This window comes from Oreochromis aureus, linkage group 14, assembly GCF_013358895.1.
Source record: "Oreochromis aureus strain Israel breed Guangdong linkage group 14, ZZ_aureus, whole genome shotgun sequence".
In the NCBI taxonomy this organism is placed as follows: domain Eukaryota; kingdom Metazoa; phylum Chordata; class Actinopteri; order Cichliformes; family Cichlidae; genus Oreochromis; species Oreochromis aureus.
The window spans coordinates 21,195,254-21,204,396 of record NC_052955.1 but is presented as its reverse complement, the minus strand read 5'-3'; the positions used below and the strand labels follow the sequence as shown (position 1 = coordinate 21,204,396).

At 40.8% G+C, this 9,143-nt stretch overlaps 1 protein-coding gene across 1 annotated transcript; it reads right to left on the bottom strand.

Annotated features, from left to right (window-relative positions):
- Positions 1-90: 90 nt before the first annotated feature.
- On the bottom strand, positions 91-8,959 carry LOC116321125 (Rab interacting lysosomal protein). Its single transcript, XM_031740896.2, has 8 exons — positions 8,372-8,959; positions 6,040-6,163; positions 4,450-4,571; positions 2,837-3,022; positions 2,178-2,347; positions 1,954-2,079; positions 1,743-1,841; positions 91-1,264 (listed from the first exon to the last, which is right to left on the bottom strand). Exons 1-8 carry the CDS (start codon positions 8,699-8,701, stop codon positions 1,144-1,146), a joined length of 1,278 nt encoding a protein of 425 aa, XP_031596756.1. The 5' UTR covers positions 8,702-8,959; the 3' UTR covers positions 91-1,143.
- Between the last annotated feature and the right edge of the window lie 184 nt (positions 8,960-9,143).

The window sequence follows — 9,143 nt, the reverse complement described above, 5'->3', positions numbered from 1 at the left end:
TGCTCCAGTCGAAGCTTATTCAGCATTCTTTGTTCCTTTCCTTATGAGGGTAAAAAAATGAACTGAGATTGTTTCACTTTTGTAAATATATTCTCTGTTTAATAGATGTTTTTATTGAAATCTCAATGTCACACATTTTCAGTTGTTTTATAATAAAATTCACTCAGATGGCAAATGACACCTTAAATGTGTTTACATCAGCAAAAAAACAAAAACAAAACAAAACAAGTGCTCCATTACAAAGATGCTTACAAAAATAAATTGCCCACAAAGGATGTCAGGAGAAGGTGGTTTTACTGGATGTTCATTCATTCTCCCTTTACACATACCACTGGCCTGCCTGAGTAGTTTCTACCACATTTAGAGGGAACAAAGGGGTTCAGTTAAAGTGGTGGTGGTGAAAGCCCCCGTTTAGGGCACCACCATCAAATACCCGAATACTGACACATGATTGATTGATTTTTTACACTACGAGCACTAAAAAAAGGCTTATGGGGTTAAGATGCACTCTCTTAACCTGCAACTTTTCTGTTTCCTTGTGCATAGAAGTGCTTCAGATCATTTAAAAATAGAGTAACCACATGGCTTTAAAATTCCCTCGCTGAGGTATGAGTTAGATTGTAATTGTTTGTGAAAATATTTGTATGAGTTATAAAATGAGCAGAACTTAATTTACTGCTTTATGTACTATTATAGTAGATAATTATATCTATTTAAAACTCAAACTATGTCTTTGGTTTTTTTAAAATACATATAAATACAGAATCTGATTTTACTGAATTACCAAAAATACATTTTTTCTTAGAATAAAAAAAATCATGATTGTCTTGCTGTACAGAATATCATAGCAGTATTTCTCATATCGTACTGTAGTTACACAATGTTCCTCCTTCCATGGTAAAGGGGAAGGCATGAGACATAAACTAATCATAACTTAAACTTAATTTCAGGAAATAAGAGGGGATTGTTTAAAAGCGCTTGTTTATCTTCCTGTGGTGCTCTGGGTCTGCATTCAAATGTCCTCATAACCTTTGCCCTGAGCAAAAACCGCAGAGAAGTTGTGACTGAGGTGAAGAGAAAGAGTTGTCTGAGTGTCAAACTTGGAGAAATCTCTCAGTTCAAACTCTGTGGTCAGTAACTCGTTCAGGAAGACCTCAGCTGCTCCGCCTCCTCATTGGCCTCGGAGTCTCTGATGATCTCCCAGGCGGAGTTGTTCACGTCGGTGGGACCCGGGCCGCTGCTTGACCTCGTCAGGAAGCCAAAGCTGCAGGCGACAGAGCAGAAGGGACAGGCCTGAGATCAGATCTGCAGTCAGGGATTACTGCTAAATATAGACTGGGATTGACAAAATCTGAGGAGGGTGACATTGTTAGCAGAGCGAGGGATGTCTGCAGTGTTTCTGCTTTTATTTTTTCTTTCTGAGTGGTTCATTTTCTTATTGCTCTTGCTCTATGTTTATTGAGAGGAACAGTGCAAAGCGCTGAAGCCGTTGGAAATTAATTTATGGTTGTTTAATTTTGCCAGCGTTCTGTTTCAGTAAACGTGCAACAGATGTGGAAATAAGACGAATGACAGCTTTAATCAGCACTGTGAACTCATGTTCACTCATTGAACGAAAAGAGCACTAATATAAACCAAAACGAAAATATAAAACACCACCAGGTTCTGCTGCTTTTTACAAACCAGGACTCCAGGACTTCCAGTCTGACCAATGCGGAGTGCTCGTGCAACATCGTACTCACAGGTTTCGAATACGTGACTCAGCCGGTTTCACTGTTCCATCCACTTCTGTGCCATCCACTTCTGTTTGGCCAAACAGAGAACTCCTGTCTTCCTCATCACTGCCGAGGAAAAAACACAGTCACTCAAGCCACTTTCGCTTTCTGAACATCTTTTTAAATCCGCGCATTGTTTTCTTATTTTTGTTCTAGAAATGATGTCTGTAAGAAATACCTGCTGCTGCATTCGTTGTTAGGAATCCCAAGCATCTTGGCTTTAATGAGCTTTCTTTTTTTCTTGATGGCAGAGCGCACAGCTTCTAAGAGAAAACCTGGACACCTCTCCTCGTTCAGGATCTCCCTGCAGACACATACAGTCAGCGTGTAGACATACAGCTTCACTGGCACCATGACCAGCAACTAAAACAAGAACACATGCACCCAAACAGGAAAACCCACCTCTGATAGTAGCTGAGCTCCTCCTGCACCAGGAAGAGGTTGGTTTTTAGCTCGTTCCTCTCGAAAAGGATGTCGCGCACCTCCTTCTTGGTGAAGCACGGCTGATCGGGATCCTTCTGATCGGATGTTGGCTTTTTCTTTGGCTCCTGTGCTGTTTGACTTGGTCGGGACTGACGGGACAACAAACAGTGATCAACAGGTTCATTCAACCACAAAACTGTTTCAGCAAAAAGCAGCAGTTATTTGATCAACAGTGCAAGCTTAAACTCTCTAAACACTCTAGAGCAGGGGTCCCCAATCCCAGTCCACGAGGGCCGGTGTCCCTGCAGGTTTTAAATCTCACCCTGGGTCAACACACCTGAATCACATGATTACTTCATTACCAGGCCTCTGGAGAACTTCAAGACATGTTGAGAAGGTAATTTATCCATTTAAATCAGCTGTGATGGATCAAGGACACATCTAAAACCTGCAGGGACACCGGCCCTCGTGGACTGGGATTGGGGACCCCTGCTCTAGAGTGACGTTGGAGTCCAAAGTTCACAGATTTCCCTTTTAAGGCCTTAAGTAAATATTAAGGTATCTCTAAGAAGCATCTTATTCATTACGCGGGAAAGTAAAGAAACATATGACGTATCCTGTGTGAAAGGTTTGCATACCGGCGTGTTGCTGTTGGTTCTGTCGAGCTGTGCTTGGAGGTTTTCTATTTCTTTGTTTTTCTCCTTCAGGTCGGCCTCCATGTCGGCCTTCCTCTCCACGGTGCTCTTCAGCTGGGCCTGCAAAACATTCTGCTTGTGTCGCAGCTCTGCATTCATTTTCATAAAGCGGTCCAGCTGCTCCTGGAGCTGCACACACACACACACACACACACACACACACACACACACACACACACACACACACACACACACACACACACACACATATTTCTCTGCCTTAATATAAAGGATTAAAAATAGGCATTATTTAAAATAAAAAAAATACTTCTTGGTTAACCAAATCAAATCAAAACCAACTCTTTTACTTCCCCCAGTTAACCATGAAGTGAGTTTTTCTTTCTGTTTAAAAGTCAGCTGATTGGGTGCAAAACGCCAAGGATTAAGAAACACACCCAGTTATGGCGGCTATTTAAATCATGTGGTATACATGCCCTGACACACACACAGCCACGTGCAAACACTCACACAACAGCACACGCCCACACTGTGGCTGTACCAAGATGAAAACAGTGCCCTGACTTGTCTAAAGTGCAGCTTAAATCATCAAGCAGTAACTACGTGGATAATCCCTGCCCTCTTTTCCTGACAGTTAGCACACTTTCTGCCTTCCAGTTGCTCCGTTAGAGTGGTTTACATGATGCAAGTTCTCTTATGTTGCTGTTTGACACGTGACTCCATGATTGTGTATATAAGTATGTACGATATATATACAAATAACACAATACATAAAACAGGGTTTGAAAATAATGAAAAAAATACTACTGTTTCCATGAGAAAAGTCAGAAAGTCTGTAAGGAAACACAAGTTGAAGCCATAAATTTGATTTAGTGTAATCTTGTGATCCACATGGACAAAGAACACTTTTTATTATTTAAGGGCTGCTGTTCATACATGTTTTCATCTTAATTCTCAAGCAACCAAGCCAATATATTTTTATGTTTTTTTAATACCTCTATTGTTTCCTTTGCCTTTAAAAGAAATTATAAAATGTTTTGACGAAATTAATGATGTTTTCTGTCGTTTTTCGGCAGTGAAGAGTTAACCCAACCCAGCTCCGTCTTTAGATTAGTTTTCATTGTCACTGTGGGAATCATCTGCCTCAAGGCCTCTGCAGTAGTCAAACTTGTTACTCTAGGACACTGCAGTATTTGTGCTATAGAAATGTCAATGCTTATAATGTTATTAAAAATAGATAGACACACTAGCCACTTTATTAGGTATACCTTTTCAACTGCTTGTTTAAACAAACATCTAATCAGCTGATCACATGGCAAACGCTGAAGTTCAAACCGAGCGTCAGAATGTGAAAGAAAGGTTATTTAAGTGACTTTGAACGGGGCATGGTTGTTGGTGCCAGACGGGCTGCTCTAAGTTTCTCGGAAACTGCTGATCCACTGGGATTTTCCCACACAACCATTTCTATCGAGTTTACAGAGAGTGGTCCGAAAACGAGAAAATATCTAAGAAAGTTCATCTGTGAGCATCCTAAAAAAAAAGAAAGAAAGAAAGAAAGAAAAAAGGTTAAGAGTGAATTATATCATATGTCTCCTTACCGCCTCCACCTCTTTGGTGATGGTAGTTATCTCCTGGGTTTTGGCCCTCAGGTCATCTCTTTGTTTATCCACCACCTCCTTCAGCTTCAGCATCACCTCACGCTCCTGGCGCTGAACACGGTCTAACACACACACAAAATCACAAAGTGTATCAACTTTGTGTAGCTACTTTTTTAACTACTTTTGTCCCTCTTTGTCCTCATAATTTCATAGCTTACGCTCATTCAAATTGGATTTAACATTTAATAACCTGTGTTTTATTGTTGCTAATGCTCATAATCGCTTACTCATGTCATCTAAAATGTAATAAACTCACGAGCCCAAACTCTTTCCAAGAAAATCCGCACTAAATAATATCGAAAGACAAAAGTCAGCATGAGAAGTAATTACCACAAGACCTCAACATTACACGAGCTTAATACCTTAATCCCATTTGTGTAGACGTGCATGAGGACAGCACGCTGCACGTAATCTTGATTCTTTTTACAGAGACTTAAGATTTCAGAGCGCAGACAGCATCTCTTGCTTGCATCTATTGTTATCTTGCTTTGCAAATAGTTTCGCTTTTACGTTAACAGATTCTGAGAAGTGCATCTCTCAAATTATGCCAACAATTCAGCAAATGAGTTTCATCTGTAGTTCACCCAGCACTAAAAATGAGCAGATAATAATAAAAATTTTTTTTAACCCTTACACTCTGGGACCTTTCATCAAAACTGAAATAGCTGAAAGCATATTTGCGGTGAACCTCAGTGGCCAAACAGCCATTTCACTTTTACTACATGAAATGAAAAGTCACGTTCACCTGCCTCAGGGCGTCCTGTCAAATAAATCACAAAGTTAAGACGGCAAGAGTTTATCTGCCAGTATGCGAAAACAGGAGTCAGCAAGGCGACTCCAGCCTCTGGCTCACATCTCTGCGGTAGGTCTTCTACGCGCTGGGATAGAGATGATATATTCTCTCTTTCACTTCGCCCAGCCAGCTTAAATTATACTGAAACTAAGCTTTAAACAGAAATCATCCCGACTGTTTTTCAGTCAGTGAGCCTTACTGTATATTATGTTTAAAAGACTATTGATCGTATCTATCTGTTGTTTAATTTTTATAGTTTACAGAGTAATTGTTCAGGTTGTTATCAGGGCTTAATTTTAATGTTTGCTTTTTCTGAACACTTTCACAACTATGAACTTCAGCCAGCAAAAATAACTGCACTATACACACAGTGATGGCCAGTTGGACTGGTTTCAGTCTCAGAGCGTATGATGGTTAACCCACTGCTTTGAATATTTACTAGAACTGGTTTATGTCCCTTTTACAGACTAGAGTGAAGTAAAAAAAATCACAACATCACCACAAGACCTCAAGCTTAATTTACTTGTTTGAAGAGCACGCACTTACTGCACTTCTAAAGCATGTTGAATTTTTTTTGTTTGTTTTTTTAGGGGGGGGGTAGGTTATTTTAACTTCTAACCTGTTTTATGAAGAAAATTGTGAAGTGGAACTGATTTCCACATAGTTCAGATTTTAAAAGCCTATAAGATACCTAACTTTATAGTTCACTTAAACAAAAACAAATTCCTCATACATACCTTCCTGTGCATGGCTGCCTTTCAGCCTGCTCTCCAGCACCTCCCTGTCTTCCTGGAGCTGCTGTATCTGGACCTGCAGCTCTTCGCACCTCCTCTTCCACTGCTGCTCCTTCTGCTGCAGTTCCTTGATGAGATGACAGGAGCCAGACTGTGAAACTAAAACCTCAAAAGCAGGTTCTATTGCATTTTTAGGAGGGGGAAAAAAAGATCTGATGTAAGCTGTAGAAAATCTCTAGAGCATTCAGAATCTGGACTCAACTTAACCAGTTGTGTCCAAGCGGGTGTGTCAATTTGGTGTTAAGTCATTGCAGATGTTTTTCTAATGGCTGCGAGACATCTAAACGGCAAAGTCTGACTTCCCAGGACAGCAGAGCTTTTCCATATAATGACATCATAAACAGTAAATAAAGAGAGAAAGAGTCTAAGAAAAGACAGTTCATACAGAATAAATTTTATGCTATAGCTTTGAGAAATCCCCAGGAGGCTGGTTATTTTTGTAGGAGCTTCTTACCTATCAGACTGTTTGACAGACAGGTCTATCTGTGTGAGGCCCACCCCTTAAGCCATCCCTCATTTCTTTGAATTTTGCATCAAATGAGTCAGACTTTCTTGCAAGCAAAGGTCTACAGGCTTTCTGAAGGTCTTTCAGAAATAGTCTTTGCACATGGGCAGATTTATAATCATTTTCAGTTCAGTCCATGAAATTTGTTACTAGCAGCCAATTACAAAAATACATAATTTCCATTTCTTTTGTTGAATCTATGACAAATACCAATGATAACACAGTTTGTCAGGCAAAAATATTACTTTTGCAACACGTTTACGCCCAGAGAGCTATTAGCTGAAACTCCTTGAGGCAACTGATGTTGTGATTTGGCGATATAAGTAAAATTGACTTGAATTGAAGTGAAGACTTGGCCTCAGCATGTTGGGCATTGTTTCCTTAAAAGACCTGAGGAAACTGGACAAGTGGAAGACAAAAGAAAAAGTAGTAGGCCTAAAAAAGATGAACAGTATCTTAAAGTCATGCCCTTAAGAAACAGGAACAAAATCCAGCAAAGACATGACACAGGACCTGAGAGATGCATCTGACCCTTTGTTTGATCTACTATCTGCTGTTTACTGAAGCTTCATCAGATATGCTCTCAGCAGAAGGGTGGCTGCCAAGAGGCCATTGTTAAAGAAGGAAAACAAGAGAAAAGACTGAGATACACAAGAACTGGGCTGAAAATCAGTGGCAACAGGCCCTATAGAGTGTTGAATCCAAATTTGATCCATCATGCAATACCAGCATAGCTTCACTCTTCAGTATGACAATGTTCACAAACACAGGACCTCAACATCCATGAAGCAGTGTGAGATCCAAAGCAGAGCTTTGGATTTTGGCTAAAGGTGGCCAATCCAAATAGTGACTTTCGAGCTCTTTAGAACTTGACAAGTTCTGTTCTTACCCTATATACTGTATTTCCATGTATGTATGCACATGTTTAATAAATCGCTGCATCTATTTCCCATTTTCCTAGCAAAATATAAATAAATAAGAGGTGACACAAAACCTGTGAATAGTACTGTAGAAGCTCCTAAATGATGCTATGACTTCAAGAACTTGGTTCTTCAACATTTATAACTGTATAGCTACAGTTATAATCATTGAAAAGTCCCTTTTAATTGTGGTACTTTACACCAAGTGATTACTGGTAAGATGCTACTTAAGCAGATAAGTGGCCGACTGCTAATTAGCTAGCTTCTTTTCCTAGTGTGGGTAACACTCCCAGTGCTAAAGCTAAAATCACTGCTGTGTTTTCATGTGAACCCCACATTCCTAGGGTTTTATAAAATACATTTTTATAATGTAAAAGAGGGGACATTAAACATTAAAGTTAAACCATGCTAATGTTAAATATCCTCACTGAAAACTGTTAAATTGCCGCGTCTACTATCGGTCTACGCGGTTGCCTTGACGACACGGGGCGGCACTTTAGGTGGAGGTGGATTGATATCAAATAGGCAGTTATACCGTTTATATCACGCGAGGTCATGCAAATATATATGCAAAAGTAATTTTAATTTCATAGTGACATAGTATCAAAAAAAAAAAAAAAAAAAAAAAAAAAGAGTTGTGGAGCTACGTTTTCACTACATTTGGAAGCAGTAGCATGTAGGTTACCCTAACGGTGCAAAATCACCTCGAAATACATCAGAGTCGTTGACAAACAGCTTTATTAACCTGCTGTCATAACACAGAGACGCACACTCGGTGAGTAATATGCACAGGCGCCGTTGTATTATTTACAAAATGGTGGTGTGACTGAAAATCCCCCGCGTCTCTCACCCGTATCTCGTTTTTATCGTTGGCCTCGTCGTTTTCCTTCCCCCCGCGTTTCTTCTGCTGTTGCAGCTGTATGGTCTCGAAGGTCTTCAGGAGCTCCTCTTCCCTCAGTTTGTGAGCATGGTTCCTCGACGCGAAGCTCTCCAGCAGCTCCAGCACTTTCACTATCTTCGGCACCAGACCCTCAGCACTCTCTTTGCCGTAACCGTCGATGAGTTTCTCCACCTCGGTGCCGATCACTTTGGCTATCTGGTACACATCATCGACGGTGAGAGCGGAAAACGTCCTGCCGAAGCAGTCCTCCGAGTCTTTGGTCTCCGAGAGCGTCTCCATGTTCGAGCCCTTACATGCTCTTAATTCGGCTATCGAAACCGACACTGGCTCAGCGAGGAGAGACGTGACGGCAAACTGTCAACCAAATCAACGCGCAAAGTTTAAACCTCACCCTCTACCGACACGTCTGAACTTGACCTGCTCCGCTCACGACGATGCCACCTCATTTATTTAATGTGTGATCACATTACCACAGCCCACCCAAAAAAAAAAAAAAAAAAGGACACCGAGCACAACAGTGGACAGTAGGCTGCTGTGTACTCACTGCTGGGTCCTCCTACTTTTCTGACCAATGTAGAGCGAGTACACAGGGCAACATGCACAAGCGTGCCTGCTCGGTAGAGCTTACTGATGCATGCAGCAAAGCGTAAACTTAATTTCCTCTCTAGATCTGCAGTCAGAAATGCTGACCTAGAACTGTCCAGGGGAGTAAAATAAGGGC

Bases quoted from the DNA above. Each gene is read 5' to 3' on its own strand.
- LOC116321125 (XM_031740896.2), bottom strand. From the start codon at position 8,701: ATGGAGACGCTCTCGGAGACCAAAGACTCGGAGGACTGCTTCGGCAGG. The intron at 2,348-2,836 runs GTATGCAAACCT...TTGTCCCGTCAG, and splicing joins GAACCAACAGCAACACGCCG to TCCCGACCAAGTCAAACAGC. The intron at 1,842-1,953 runs GTATTTCTTACA...TTTCCTCGGCAG, and splicing joins AACAACGAATGCAGCAGCAG to TGATGAGGAAGACAGGAGTT.